The sequence below is a fragment of the Triturus cristatus genome, chromosome 12 (assembly GCF_964204655.1).
Source record: "Triturus cristatus chromosome 12, aTriCri1.1, whole genome shotgun sequence".
NCBI classification, from domain to species: Eukaryota; Metazoa; Chordata; class Amphibia; order Caudata; family Salamandridae; genus Triturus; species Triturus cristatus.
Genome location: NC_140595.1, coordinates 180,756,004 through 180,772,368, shown reverse-complemented (window position 1 = coordinate 180,772,368; position 16,365 = coordinate 180,756,004). Strand labels below are relative to the sequence as shown.

Sequence of the window (16,365 nt, the reverse complement as noted above, 5' to 3'; positions counted from 1 at the left end):
GTGCCCACTCTCCCAAGTAGGGTGAGCACGCCAAGGGTGTAGTCACCCAAGGGTCAGTAGCCAGTTGGCTACTGACCTTGAGATCGCAAAAACGCCCCCAAAATACAGTATTTAGGGAGCAGCCCTGAACCAAGTAGGCAGATTCCCGCAACCTACGAAGAACGAAAGAAGACGCCCAGTAGAGGGGACTGCAGAGAAGAACTGACTTCGCCCCAGTCCTACCGGCCCTTCTGCAGTATCAATAGATCCTGCGCCAAAAGTCGCCTTGTCCTGCAGCCAGTGACCTCCATTACCCTTGGGAGAACGGACTACCTTCAACAAAGACCAGATCTGCTGTTAACAGCAGCTCTGTTAAAAAAAACTCCCAAGACAGACTGAGCCTGCTGAGGACAAAGAAACCAAACGCCTGGAACCACCACTGCACACGACGCCTTCGGCCCAAATCCAGGTGGCCCACCAGTCCCAGCAAGGTCCTCCAGCGCTCCAGAGTCCAAGTCCACCGTGGGGTGACCCCCTCCAGTACTCCCCAACATCGCCTACAGCCTCTGCACGGAGACACCCACCCTGTTTCCCCCGCCCCCCCGACTGTGCGTGGCCCAGTAAGGTGAATTCCGACCTCAGACACCCCTGCATCCAGTCGCCCTGCACCCTGGAGAAGATACCAGGAGGTGCACCTACGTCCCCAAGCCCTCCAACTTACCTTCCCAGCCGTTGGTTTCTCCTAGAAGTCTTCCTAGACCGAGCCTGCAGCCAAAATCCAAAACGGCAACTCTCTAAAAACAGGGCACCCAATGCCAAAACAGCACCCTGCACCCAACTGCCGTTGCGGGTGCACCTTGTGTGCTAACCTGGATCCCCTTTGCCCTGAGCCTAATACCAGGAGCTTTGCTCCCACAACCTTGTGGCCTGCTTGTGAGCAGGCACCAACTGCTCCCCCCTATCCCGCAATGGATAAGATTGGGCCTCAGCACTGTGCACCTCTCCGCTCTAGTGCCACTGAGGATGTTCTGAGTGTGCATCCTCGACCCTGGGGGAACCCTGGTTCTAACCCCAGAATATCAACTCCCACAAATAAGTACTTGCCTGCAGACCGTTAACTTCATTTCCTTCCACCGGATTGCATTGACTGCTTTTTCCTTAAATTCTTCCAAGTGTGGAGTTGGTTTGTATGAAACATTAAACTGCAAATGTACTAAAAGTGAATTACTTACCTTTTGTCTAGGAAATGTTTGTGTGGTATCTAGGCATATCACACTGATTAGAGAAAGTAACTTGAAAAGTAATCCAAAAAGTAACTTTCACAGTAATCTGTAAAGTAACTAAAAACTAATTTTGAACTGTTGACTTGACTGTAATTCAACCAACTGCATTTCAACCTGCATTCAACTGTAAATCATTGAATAAGATTTTGCAAGGTATTATTTCGCTTACTTGCACCAGGCTTGACTTAGTTCTAGAAATAACTAAATATTTTTGATACAAACAAATTGGTCTGAATTCAGTCTTTGAGTGTGTGACACCATTTGCTGATTGAGTGAGTACAACAAATGCCTAACACTACCCTCTGATGAAGCCTTACTGCTTGCTTACACTACGACAAATAGAGAGCAAGGTGCTATATACTTTTACCTCTGCCTACCTTTGGGGTTCCACTGGACTCTGTGCACACTATACCTCACTTTGGTACAGCATATACAGAGCCAGCTTCCTACAACAACGTAAACTTTGGGCGAGGTGCTTGGACTGATTCCGGTTACCCCTGCAGGATATGTTGGCCTAGAGACCAGCTAGCTCAGTGCCACCGTAAGCACCCCCTAAACAGGAAGCGAATGGTTTCTGGCAACCACTGAACATGACACCCCTGACCCTGCCAGGATTGTGGAAACAGATAAGAACCTTTCGCTCAGTCACTTGTACTTACTTGTAATCTGAGACCTATATACAGAATACACAGTGGGACGTTTTCATTATATTTATTAAACCAACGTGTTCGAGGCATGTGGGCTGCTGAATTCATATCTGTGCATAGATCGCCGCCTAGTGTTGGGTCCGGATGTTTGCACGTTGTTGTCCTGGAAGAGTCTTCGAAGTATCCTTGGATAGGTGACTCCTCCCCTGGACTACAGTGCGCATGGGCATCCTCTCCATCCTCAGATTGTTTTTTTCCGCCATTGGGTTCGGATGTGCTATCTTAGCTCAAGTTAGGAAAAACTTTTGTCGAGGCCACAAGGCCTTTAGTTCGCGTCGGTACTGTTTATCGATCGGGTTTCGATACTATCTGTTAGTTTACTGACTTTCAGCACCGACTTTGTTCGCATTTACCTGTCCATCGACTACTTCGACGATGGAATCGAGGACGCCATTCAAAAGGTGTCCGGTATGTAATGCGAAGTACCCACACATCGACGTCCATCCGGTGTGCAACAAATGCCTTTCGCCGGACCACGACGAATCGACATGCATGGCCTGTGCCCGATTCCGTTCCAAGAAGACTCTGCGGAATCGTCGAGCGGCGAGGCTCGAGGCGCAGCACGCGGCACCGGCCCCAGCTGACATCTTCGACGAAGCCGACGAAGTCGAAGAAGTAGAAGTCTTACCCTCCGGTCCCGTTTCCGACCACGACCCCGGATCGGACGAGGCCGACGAGTCACTCTTCCACAGAGGTGAAGACGACACCGAGGTAGGAGACGACGAGGAGGCCTTAGGGGCCGAAGAGAGTAGCGCCGATGATGAACAAGGCCTACCTGTTCAAACCGAAAACTCACCAGTGCCACAGACTATGGCTCCGGTCGAGGGATCGCCTTCGGGCCTTACCCGAGACCTATCACACAGTCCTTCGGCCCCGCCCTCGGGCCCGGCCTCGGACGTTCAGCGGCAGCCATTACCGCTTAAATCAGCTGGTTTCCCTTCCACGAAACCGAAAGCTGCTCAAGCTCCTACGAAACCGAAACTGAAAGTGGCGCAAGTCGGATCGAAGCCTTCAACACCTTCGACGCCAGCGCACCGTGTCGGCACCGACCGCACCAAGAGAGACTTCGGTGCCGAACTCGAAAGGGGCGACGTGGGAGTCGACAAACGGAAGAAGGTCATCGGCGCCGACAAACCTGCTCGGTTACCGGCTTCGACGCCGCCGACACCGAGGGCCGTACCGCCTGCTACGCCTCGCATCACTCCCTCGGCGACACCAAAACCTCACGTGTCGAAGACGTCAACGGTGGTCTCCGCACCTCGACTCGATGCACCACTGGCGCCGAAGATATCTACAGCCGCGACCCAGACCGGGGCCACGTCCTCTAAGGCGCCCCGAGTACGACCTGGTGCACAGCCAGGCTGCAAAACCACGGCTGCCCTCCAGGACCCGTCGGGTTCCGGTTCGATCGGGGCTCCAGCGGTTTCGTCGGTGCCGACCAACATTACCTTCGGCTTGCCTCCATCCACAATCCCGAAGGTGTTTCAACTCAGGACACGGGTCACCAAGACTACGGTTACACCTGTTGAGACGCCTCCGTCACACGTCATCGACGCCAACACTGGCAGGATGATTCTCCACGACCGAAGGATAACTTCGGAACCGCCATTGGAACCTTTCAGGATCCCGCTAAAGAGGAAGCTGCCGGTGGACTCAGAACCTCTCCTGTATGAACCTTTCCATTCACCCTACCAGGATCCACACCGGGCCTCCCCCACACGCTCCGACACGGATGCATTGGGGGACTACATGGATGAACAAGTCCCCTACCATGTGGACACGGACCCTGATGACCAGCAGGACCCTGACCAAACTTGGGGCGACCCTGCAGACCCCAGTGCACCTCTGGATGCACAGGACCCACAGCTATATGGGGCAAAAACATCACCCACAGAGGATACTGCAGCGTTCAACGCTCTGATTGAACGTGCGGCAAACAACCACGATGTGCAGCTTCACTCTGATATCATCGAAGATGACTTTCTAATGGACACCTTTGCATCCTCAGAAAGACATGTAAAAACTCTGCCAATGTTGAAGGGGGTCCTCAAGCCAGCCACTGACATTTTCAAGGAACCCACCAGGGCACGAGTGATAAACCCCAGGATCGACAAAAAATACAGATCAGCACCTGGGGATCCTACTTACATCAGAGGCCAATTACCACTCGACTCCATCGTTGTGGCGAATGCCCGCAAGAGGGCACACTCGCAGACAACGGGTGACGCTCCTCCCCCGGACAAAGAGTCCAAGGTGCTAGAGACCTCCGGCAAGCGAGTTGCCGCACAAGCTGCAAACATATGGCGCATAGCTAACACTCAAGCGCTCCTCGCTCGCTACGATAGAGCGCACTATGACACGCTGGAACAACTTCTTCAACACCTCCCTGACCCCTACAAAGAAGGTGCAGAAATCCTTATCAGAGAGGGACAGCTACTCACAAATGCTGCCATCAAATGTGCACTAGACGCTGCAGACACGGCTGCCAGAGCCATCAACACTAGCGTCATCCTACGACGTCACGCCTGGCTACGTATCTCAGGATTCAAGCCTGAGGTACAAAACAATATACTTAACCAGCCCGTCAACCCGACTATTTGTTCGGGCCTGAGGTTGACACCACCCTCGAAGATAAAAAAGGACACGGACACTGCAAAGTCCATGGGCGCCCTACAAACTCAGTCCTTTCGGAGCGGCTCCTTTCGTCGCCCCGGAAACAAGGGAGCAGGCAGAGGACAGGGGTCACAACAAACATATAACAAGGGCAATACGCAGACCACCTACGATAAGAACACCCGAGGTGGCTATCGTGGCTCCAGTACCAAGGGCAGAGGACGTGGCTACGGCAACACCAGGTCCTCCCCCAAGAACAAGCAGTGACGCCCTCTCCCTTCCTCCCGACCACATAACACCTGTCGGGGGAAGGCTACAACGGTTCCTGTCCATGTGGAACTCCATCACCACGGACAGGTGGGTCAAAGATATTATAAAATACGGTTACTGTCTGGAGTTGACCTCCACTCCACCCACAATACCACCAAGAAACCGTCCTATGTCCTCAGAGCACTTAACGCTCTTACAGCAAGAGGTAGAAAGTATGCTTCTAAAAGGCGCTATCGAGGTCGTACCCATCCACGAGCAGGGCACGGGGGTTTACTCCCTCTACTTCTTAATCCCAAAAAAGGACGGGTCGCTCAGGCCTATATTAGACCTGAGACCCCTGAACCAGTACATTCTTTCAGAGCACTTTCACATGCTCACTCTACAGCAAGTCCTTCCGCTTCTCAAGCAGGGAGACTTCCTAGCATCACTGGACCTCAAGGATGCGTATTTTCACATACCCATCCACCCCTCACACAAAAGGTACCTCAGGTTCACTGTTCAGGGGCAGCACTATCAGTTCAAAGTCCTTCCCTTCGGCGTGACAACAGCGCCCAGGGTTTTCACGAAGTGCCTAGCTACGGTGGCAGCACATTTACGGAGACAGCACATACACGTCTACCCCTACCTAGACGACTGGCTCGTTCAAGCGAGGTCAGCCCAGCAATGTGCAAGCCACGTGTCCCGTACCATTCACCTTCTTCACAGTCTGGGATTCTCACTAAATTACCCAAAGTCCCATCTCCAGCCCGCACACGTACAACAGTACCTAGGTGCGACTATAGACACTCTGGCGGCCACAGCTCAGCCAAATTTAGTGAGGATCAACAGCATACAACTGCTGATCTCCAAGTTCAAACCCAATCACTCACTTCCAGCGCGAGTGTTTATGCAGTTGATAGGCATGATGGCCTCCTGCATCTTCATAGTCCCGCACGCGAGGTTACATATGCGCCCACTTCAGGAGTGCCTAGCACGTCAGTGGAATCAGGCTCAAGGACAGTTGAAAGACCTAGTGTTGGTGAGCGGTCGGGCGTACAACTCTCTGCATTGGTGGAATCCACAAAACCTTTGCAAGGGCCGACCGTTCCAAGAGCCTGTCCCACAGATAGTACTGACAGCGGACGCGTCTCTCCAGGGATGGGGAGCTCATGTACTCCACTACACAGTGCAGGGACTATGGACGACACAACAGAAGAAGATGCACATCAACCTTCTGGAACTGATGGCAATCTTCCTGGCCATGAAGGCTTTCAAAGTACACCTGTGCAACAAGGTCGTGTTGATCCGGACGGACAACATGACCGCAATGTACTACATACAGAAGCAGGGAGGAACACACTCTCCACAGTTGTCTCATCTGGCTCAGAGCATGTGGAAGTGGGCCATTCAGAGGAACATGTTCCTCATGGCAGAACACCTCCCTGGCAAGGACAACCAGATGGCGGATCTGCTCAGCAGACACAGCCACCAGATGCACGAGTGGGAGTTACACCCATCGGTACTCAAACCGTACTTCCAGCAGTGGGGTCACCCAGAGATAGACCTATTCGCGACAAGCGAAAACGCAAAATGCCAAAGCTTCGCCGCCAGATTCCCACATCCGCAGTCGCAGGGCAATGCGATATGGATGAACTGGTCAGGCAGATTTGCGTACGCTTTTCCCCCAGCACCGTTGATACCGCTGGTGGCTCGCAAACTCCGACAACACTCCCTGACACTCGTCCTAGTTGCTCCCACGTGGGCACGCCAGCCGTAGTACACCACCTTCCTCGAACTTTCCGTGGTGCCGCATCAAAGGCTGCGGATCAAACCCGCGCATTTGACGCAGAACCATGGAGAGGTTCAGCACCCAGATCCGCAACAGCTGAACCTGGCGATCTGGCTCCTGAAGTCCTAGAGTTTGGCTATCTCAACCTGCCACCTGACTGTATGGACATCATCAAGGAGGCCAGGAGACCCACTACCAGAGCTTGCTATGCAGCCAAATGGAAACGGTTCGTCATTTATTGCGGTAATAATGACGTTAACCCGCTGGACGCATCCATCCAAAACATCATCTGTTACCTCTTACACCTATACCGATGCAATCTGGCGTACACCTCTATACGTGTCCATTTGACAGCAATCTCAGCCTATCTGCAAACCAGGCAGCACCTCTCTCTATTCAGAGTGCCTGCCATCAAAGCATTCTTGGAAGGGCTCAAACGAGTCATTCCACCTAGTCACCCACCGGCTCCAATGTGGAACCTCAACTTGGTCCTCACACGCCTGATGGGTCCACCTTTTGAACCTCTACACTCATGCGAGATTCAATTCCTTACCTGGAAAGTGGCCTTCCTTGTAGCGATCACTTCCCTACGAAGAGTTAGTGAACTCCAGGCACTAACCGTTCAAGAGCCATTTATACAGGTTCACGCCAACAGGGTCGTGCTACGTACCAACCCCAAATTCATGCCCAAAGTAATATCGCAGTTCCACATGAATCAAACTATTGAACTGCCCGTTTTCTTCCAAAACCCACAAACTGTTGCAGAAAGGGCACTACATACACTAGATGTACGGAGGGCCCTCATGTACTACATCGACAGGACTAAACCCTTCAGGAAGACAAAACAACTGTTCGTTGCCTTTGCCCCACAACACAAAGGTAACGCCATCTCCAAAGCAGGGATAGCCAGATGGATAGTTAAGTGTATTCAAATCTGTTATCAAAAGGCAAAACGCACATTAACTATTCCACCACGAGCCCACTCAACACGCAAGTTGGGGGCTTCCCTGGCATTCCTAGGAAATATTCCCCTGCATGATATATGCAGAGCAGCCACATGGTCCACTACACACACATTTACAAAACACTATTGCGTAGATGTGCAGTCAAAACAGCAGGCAGCTGTAGGACAGGCTGTTCTCAAAACACTTTTTCAGACCGCTGCAGCTGGCACGGGTAGCCGCCGCCAATAGAGGGCACTGCTATGTATTCTATGCACAGATATGAATTCAGCAGCCCACATGCCTCGAACTGAATATGCTACTTACCAGTATGCATCTGTTCTTGGCATGTAGGGCTGCTGACATTCATATCGCCCTCCCTCCTCCCCGGCGCCTGTCGCAGCTGCAGCTCTCAGAATTACTGCAAGCATGGTCATCACTTTCTGTATCTACTCCATCACTGCCACAATGGCGAAAAACAATCTGAGGATGGAGAGGATGCCCATGCGCACTGTAGTCCAGGGGAGGAGTCACCTATCAAGGATACTTCGAAGACTCTTCCAGGACAACAACGTGCAAACATCCGGACCCAACACTAGGCGGCGATCTATGCACAGATATGAATGTCAGCAGCCCTACATGCCAAGAACAGATGCATACTGGTAAGTAGCATATTCATTTTCTGGTATAGAATACATGTCCTGTGATAATCAGCAGACAGAAGCAGATGAAAGTAATTACAAGCACCAAAAGTGTAAATAGTAGATATAGTTCTACCATGGTGCTGAAACAGTGTATATATATGCAGGCATATAAACAAGGCAGTAATCTGGCGTACTCCTACTATGTAAACCCTACTCAAAGTGTACCTAGAGTATGTGTAGGTGTAGAGCCAAGAATCTTTGAGAGAATGAAGAGCCCTGTCTTGGTCACAAACTGGACACCCCTCGCAAGATTTCAGACCGCTGCGTGGTTAAGTCTCCGCATGCATGGGACGCTCGGTGTCAGCTGAAGTCTTTTCTGCCAATCTATCTGGATGCTCACTATTTATAATAGAAAGCAGCCTTGCGATGTGCGTTGTAGAGTAGCGATGTTATGGATATGTGGATAGCTCTTGTCACCCCGTGGATGAAGATGGAACTACATTTGTACATGATGTTTGAGGCATCGTGATAATGTTGTGCAAAGCTAGATGTGTAAACAAAGAAATAATCCGACATTTTTGTGTATACAAATATGTGCAAAAGTTCATGGCAGAAATGTTATTGTGAAAAAGGGGACAATGTAACAAATTGGAAGCTTTGCTACATGGGCCTAACCCAGGAACATATTAGAATGACTTTTTTATTTTTTAGTAGCATCTAATAATGTAGTAAATTGAGAATGGCAACTGGAAAACCTTCACCCTCCGGGAATCCACCACTCCTTCCAATTCATTAATAGGTGCTATGTTATGTTATAAGAAACTTGTAGAGCGCACAGTCACCGGGGGGTTTCATGGCGCTAAGGTTGTGAAGTGTTGACAGTGAGGGGGCTTAAGCATATGCTTGCGTGAACAACCAGGTTTTAAGAGCTTTCCTGAAGCGCAAAAGATTGTCACAGCTCCTGATTGATAGAGGAATGGTGTTCCAGAGTTTAGGGGCGAGGTAGGAGAACCTGCGGCCACCTTGTCGCTGGAGCTTAAAGCGGGGGGAGTGTAAGGAGGTGAAGGTGGGCAGAGCGCAGATTGCGACGCGGTGTGTTTGAAAATCATGTCGTTAATAAATTTAGGACTCCTGCAGTAACCTTCAAGTTTTTGTTAATGATAGCAGCGACCCCACCACCACACTTGCCTGAAAACCTATTGGCGTGCAAGATATAGTAATCAGCCGGGAGTGCTGCCAAGATGTCAGGGGCAGAATCCTCGGTTAGCCATGTTTCGGTGACCAGGAAAATGTCCGGTTTTTGAGATGACAGTAAGAGGAAAACATCGAGCTGGTGCTTAACCAGGGAACGGGTATTGAGATAGAATATGTGTAACGGCAGGGATTTGTTTATAGGAGGCTCAGAGGATGCGGGGGTAGGGAGAAGTGGAGTGGTCGGGATCGGAGGTTTTTTAAGGATGTTATTTTCCATTAGGAGCTTCTGGGTTGAGGGTTTGAGGGGGGCGTAGAAATCAGCTAGGAGCCGTAGGTCTGGGGGCGAATGAGATTTGATTTGCATAAGGCAGAGCCCCAGGGCCCGTCTGGGCGCAGACGGGCCCTGGGGCTCTGCCTTATGCAAATCAAATCTCATATTCGTCCCCCGACCTAAGGCTCCTAGCTGATTTCTACGCTCCCGCGCTGAGGTCTTCATTTGAAGCCTAAACCCTGCCTCTAACTCCGCCTCCTGCCGGCCGATAGGCTGAGGCCGCGGGGTGGAGAGGTGCAGGGGAGATGGAGCAGCAATCGGTGCAAAGGCGCGTTTTTTCCTTTTTAGTAATCACATAAAATACAATACAGTACGATTCTGAGCAAAGTTTTAAAAAATAAGGGTGAGCACATTAAAAAGCGCTGTCAGCCGAGGTCCGCGCGGCAACACTACAACAAGTATGTGAAGCATCTTCCGTGGGCGTTAATCTCCATGTCCCTGCCTGATGATAGCTAGGCACAGTTCTCGGAAGGAAAGGAAGATACCCTCTCTTCTTCCTATCAACCTTAACTTTCACAGACCCGGTGAGGTCATCTAAATTCCTCAGATCCACTTTCAGGCAAGTTTTTAGCACTTCCTCCCTCTAGCCGACTATTTTGCATTGAGTTTCATGTTTCATCCTGTGATGCATATCTGTTGTCTTGGTCTGTCAGTCCCAGAAGTTTGTCTTTTTGTTCCAAGATAGACCACCACCTCCCTCCTCTTGGGAGTTAAAAGCTCATCTGAGAGGTCCAATACAGCATCGGGTGCCCATAGCAAACCATGGGGGGAGAACAGGTTGGAATAAAGGCTGCAGCCTCGAGGCAAGACGAAGAAAACCCACTACTGCCCAGGTAAGTAGAGCTGCTAAGGGACGTGGGGGCACGGTCTGTCCAGCTCCCCAAGGACCAGGGGCTTCAGGTGCAGGGGTGTTCTTTGGTGTCTTGAATCAGCTTACCGGGCAGGTCGCGGTCAGGGAGACTTTGTGTTGAGGCTGCAGGCGTCAAGGGTGCAGTATGCCAGTCGTCAGCCCGCGATGGACTCTGGCTGAGAGGTGCTGGGAAACCTTTTCAGGACCAGTGGGCCTCTTGAACTCTGGCAATGTGCGTCTGGTGCAGAGGTGGGTCCAAAGGTGGTTCTCTGTTCCTCATGGCAGAGTTTTTTGTTTTTGGAGTTGGTTTCTTCTGGACCTGTTGTGAGAAGTTGGTCTGGTATATGCTGACCACAAATTATAGTGAGCACCTTGTACCAGTCCAAACAAGTTATTGATGATTAGGTTAAAGACTACCTTTATTGAAAGCTATCCTAGTGGTAGCTATAGAGAGCAGCCTTCAGGCGAAGTCTCGAAGGAATGTAAAGCAGCTTGTTTTACCTCCCGAATGACCAAATGAAAGGAGAACCACAAAAGAGATATATAAAATATAACTAAACACTCTCTACTAACCTCTTTGAGATTAGAGCACAAAGCACACAATATTAAATCACTAGAACAGTAAATAGTACAATACACAGTGGGCTACAGGGGGAGACCGAACCATATACTAAAAGTGGTATAACAACCACGACTTAACTAGACACAATGCGTAGAGCACGTAGAATCGCTGGGACCCCAAGGAACCACCCAAAGTAGTGACACGGGGGACCCACGGAGGACTGGTGCAGTGTTTGAACAGACGCGAGCTCCGTACAATCCTATGGGAAAGTCGCGTTTGGAATTTCAGAGCTTAAGGACACTTCGGAGAGGACTTTAAGCAAACCCCTTGGAACATAGAAGGTTCTAAGGCCAGCACCCTTGAGAGTACCGAGATACCAGTGTTACCTATCCCAGGTGAGCCGGGTGAATATAGGTCAAGTGGTGTCGGAAACCTTAGTCGTTTTCAATGGCATGATGCGGAAAAGTGTTGCTGCCGGGAAGATGAAGCGTCTGGGATCCAAGCCTGGATCTGAGGTGAGAAGACCCTGAAAGCAGACGGGACAGTGTCTGAGTCACTTAAGGGTGAACAGGGGCAAGATAGACAAATGCCCACTGATGTCGGGTTCTTCATGTGAGAAGATGCGATGCTGGACTCTGCAGCTGCGGGGACCAGGAGACATCGACGACTACCAAAGTCCAGAGGTGAGCTTTCCCACACCTACAAGCCTTGGCAACTGCAACCCACGCGGGCATAGTAAAGCCGCTTCGGTGAGGACCAGCAAGGTCCTGGGGACTCTCCAAGCAATGGAGAGTCGGGGCACTTCTGGAGCAACCAGGAAAGCCCAAGGAAAGTCAGTCACCTTCACAAGGACCCACAGGCCAACGGACCAGGGATCGCGAAGGGATCTCGAGCTGAATCACAAAATACCAGCCCACGGAACACTCATGAAGTGTAGGCCGGAAGTCTTCGGTGGAAATACTGCTCGGGGTCAGGACTACAGGTAGCCCAAAGCACAGCCTCAGATTGCCCAAAAGCATATGCTGCTGCAAAAGTACACTGTGCACAGGGGTTCGGGTTGCACTGTCCCCACGAGGGATATGTGTCTCAGGATTGCTGAGAGAACGGATCGACCTCCGGGACGCTCGGGAACCCACCTCCTGTGTTACAGAAATCTTAGGAGTCCTCGAGAGATGCAAACCGGTCAGATGCGTTAAAGGTGCCTGCCTTGCAGGGGAGTAACTCCTTTACTCCAAGGGAGATCCTTCAGTCATCCAGCATAGTGTAGATCGTTGAAGTGCTTGGTTTCTCTAGCAGAGTTTAGTCCAGGTAAAATCTAAAGTCCTGTAGTCAGGGGTTCCTACTTTATACCCAAAGAAGGGGTGGGACAGAGTCTGGGGACCCACCTGTCGGAGGGTCAGGACACAGGGGTGGCTACACCCATGTCCTTTGTCCAGTTTCGCGCCAGAGCAGGAGAAAATGGCTCCTGCAACTGGTTTGAACTGGGCTATGCACAGGGACACCAAATGTGCCCCCAGTGCAGACTTTCAAACACTCTCAGAATGCACACACCCAGCCCCAATACACTAAATCCTGTCTGGGAGGTGGTCACACCTCCCTGTCACAGGAAACCTATTGTCGAGCCTTCCCCTGCTCGAACTTGTCTCAGCAGCAAGAGGGCAGACTCGTGTCTGTGGCTGGCAGCATCCATTTTATGATGCCCAGGTCGAGAAAGCTGGTACCGGGTGTACTGGTGTTTCCCATAAGTCCCTCTAGAAGGGTGGAATCATACCTCCCCCGCCAGTTACTGGCGGAGAGGTATGATTCCAAGGTGTTTGACACCAAACACGACATGTTTCCAGCAGCGTTTTTAAAGTTGGCATTCACCGCGAGGTTATAATGCACTTAAATATATATGGTTGGCTGCATCACAAACCACCCCGTAGAATGGTCTCCGAAGGCTGCAGAGGGGCTCTGCTCATGCATGGGCACCCTCTCACATAAAACCCAGCACCCTGCCTTCAGGATTGATAAGGCCTGCCATAGGGGTGACTGATAGGTTTGTATGTGCAGTGATTTTAGAATAGATATAGTGAACCTATATCTAAGGGGTGCATGCACCACCTTACACAGGCTGCAGTAGCAGACCTGTGGTGTCAGTTTGAATGGTCTCTCAGGGGTGGCATAATGCATGCTGCCGCCCCTGAGACCTCTGGGGTATCTATGCCCTGGGTACATAGTATACCATATAGTAGGGACTGATAAGGGTACCCCAGAATCTAATCTGGAGTGTACCTAAAGTACATTCAATCAATTTAGAGGAGAAAGCAGCTAGACTGGGGCCCTGAATAGCAGGATCCCAGGCAGACTAAGTCAAAAACAGTGATACATCAGCAAAAAGTGGGGTAACCATAAGAAGCAGATCCTACACCGGTCTGCTGTTCACAGGAGATTTTCAGCCTTTGTTGAAGTTAGGCAGTCCTCCCAGGGCTCTGGAGGTCACTGGTCTGCAGGATGAGTTGCTTTTCTTCAGTAGGGTCTTCGAGGGCTGCAGACAGGCAGGTAGGGCTGGGGTTAAGTCAGTTGGTGTATTCAGTCTTTGCTGCTGCACGGCTCTTATTTGTATGCCACCCTCCTGTGTGAGGGGGGCTTAGCCCATGTCCTGAGTGGGTAAGTCCCATCTTCGAAATGGTAGGCACTGAAAAGTGTGCTTAACTTCGCTTCCAGCCCCTGAGTGGTGGCGTTGGCGAAGGTGGGCACACCTCCTATTCTAGTTTGATTTTCCCGCTGGTTCTTCTGCCAAAAGTGGGGTTTTGACCACTGAAGGCCATCTGAGCCGGGGTTGCATTACAAAGACGGCAGGCCTTTGAAGCTTCCCCTTCAAACACTGGCCCATCCTGGAGTAGGAGGTGGGACACCTGCCCAGGATGTGCATTGTTTGTTCCAAAAGAGCAGCACCCAGGGATCCAGAAACATGTCTGTGTGTGACAGGCTGCCTAAAGCCAGTCCGTGTCCACACCAGGGTTGGTAGGTTTTCAGGGGGCACCTCTGAGGTGCCCTCTCAGAACTTGTTACAATAAATCCCACCCTGGCATCGTGGGTTCATTGTGAGGCGTAGTTTGATACCAAACCCCTTGTGTTGAGTGAAGCCATCATGGTGCTGTGGAACTCGTTGGTGTGCCATGTCGACTGTCATTTTGTCTGCACCAGGCAATGCATGCTGCAGTGGCAGTCTGCATGACTTGGGTGAAGGGTTCCTAGGGGGACACTCTTCAGTCCGAATGCACTTGGTACCTTTACTAGGGACTTACAGGCAACCTGAAGGACCAGTTGGGGAATAGTATAGGGAAGAAGCACTGGCACAGGGGACCTGATTGGCTTGGACCGTGTGCACTACAATCAATACCGGGGTTTAGTGGGGGATAACCATGCCAAGAAGCACTTTCTCACAGAAATGTTATGTAAAATGCAAACTTGTGACTCCCCAGTTGATTTTGCAGCACAAAAATCTCCTTAATTGACCCATGATTAGTGCGTGTCCTTTACAAAGCACCAAAGCAAATCGGACATTTAACCAACTCATGCAAAACCTTTTTTGCTGCATAATGTACCTGTGTTAATGGAGTAGGGGGGTAGTCTTAATCCTCAAATAAGACCATCTGTACACTGAACCCAGTCTTCTTTTGCAGAAGACTCACAGCCAGATGGTTTATAAACCTGTTGCTCTTCCAGTGTTGTGCACAAACCGTTACAGCAGCGATATTGTGAGGTCGATATTGTGAGGTCAAAGGTTCTATGCTGAGAGTACTTTCCTCGTTGCCACTATTCAGTGCGGTACTGTAGTTAGTTTCAGGTACTGTATCCCTCAGAATGATCCGCCATTTTCATTGTGACTAGTTGGACTTGGTGGTTTTTTTCCCAGTTCTTTCCTTTGGGTGTTCACAAAATTCCACCCTAACGAGAAACGTTTCTTCAGGTGGGGCTGTTTCACAATCTAGTTGTCATGGAAGGGTGCATTGGCCTAAGATAAACAGTCACTTAACACTTTTTTTTTTTTTTTTTTTTTTTTGCTGCATCTTTTAATAGTATGCCTCCCACTTAGAATATCTGTGCAAAGCGCAAGTTAAAATCTACCATAGGATTTGCAACAATGATTCACTTTGGATTGGTTGGTGAATTGATAAGTAGCATGCTGATTTGAATTTTGTTCTTCAGGGCTAGGCTGCTAGGATAGATGAAGCTCTAGAGCTGTAAATGAAGAAAGGACAGTCTGTGGAGTTGGGCATTTGGATGTAAGTCTTGTGATTCCTCTCCCACAGAAACGCCAGCTCTTCCCTTTCTTCGACATGGCATATCAGGGCTTTGCCAGTGGTGACACAAATCGAGATGCATGGGCTGTGAGACACTTCATCGAGCAAGGAATCAATATGGTGCTGTCACAGTCTTATGCAAAGAACATGGGCTTGTATGGTGAGTAAGGATCTTCAGCCTTTGTGCTTTATGGTATCTGAATTAATTTTATTTTTTATTTGAGTTTTATATAGCATGAAAATGACCCTTGCGGGTATCCGAGCACTGTACATCAGGAAGCAAAAAGGTAAATGGGTAGGAATTTACAATTACGAGAGCAACAAAGTAAATATAAGAGTGCAAATTGGCATTCGTAGGGTCTGTATTCTAAGTGGTCATTTAAATAACGTGTGGGGTAGCATCATAGAAAAAGTAACAATGGGTATGTAGTAGGACCAGATAGACTTGTGAAAGGGAAGGCCATGGAGTTTAAAGTCTGGGGAAGATGCATCTTCATTGGGGAAGGAATCTGTTAATTAGTAGTTACTTTTCATTTTGTGTTTAAAGGAGCAGTTGAGTGGTAGCATCTGGTCTCTGGAGCAAGGAAGTTCAATATTTTGGGGGCAATTCCTGAGAAGTAATGCTTGTTGGTTTTCTTTGGGGGGTGGGGGGAGGGTGAGTTTGTAGGGCTTCAGTAGAAGGGAAGCATGTACTCTGTAAAGTTCTATTCTTGCCTGATGGGACTGGTTTGTTGGCAGGGTAAGCTGGAGAGTTGTGGTGAAGAGCTTTGGGTCAGGCAGGCAATTCTTGGATGGATCATTGCCTCATAGGGTAGCTGGTTCTGTGCTTTGGGGTCTGGGGAGATGTGATTGCTTTTTTTTTTTAGCCTGTTAGGAGTCGAGCTGCTGCTTTAAAGGTGTTCTTCGGAGGTGCCGGTTTTACTTTTGATAGTCC

The 16,365-nt window shown here is 50.1% G+C and overlaps 1 protein-coding gene across 1 annotated transcript in view; it reads left to right on the top strand.

Moving 5' to 3' along the window:
- GOT2 (glutamic-oxaloacetic transaminase 2) overlaps nucleotides 1–16,365 on the top strand; it is a 138,239-nt gene that overhangs the window by 93,859 nt on the left and 28,015 nt on the right. The window contains exon 7 of the mRNA XM_085638202.1: nucleotides 15,441–15,591. Within this exon, the coding sequence (XP_085494328.1) occupies nucleotides 15,441–15,591 (151 nt within the window). The remainder of the gene's footprint in view (nucleotides 1–15,440; nucleotides 15,592–16,365) is intronic.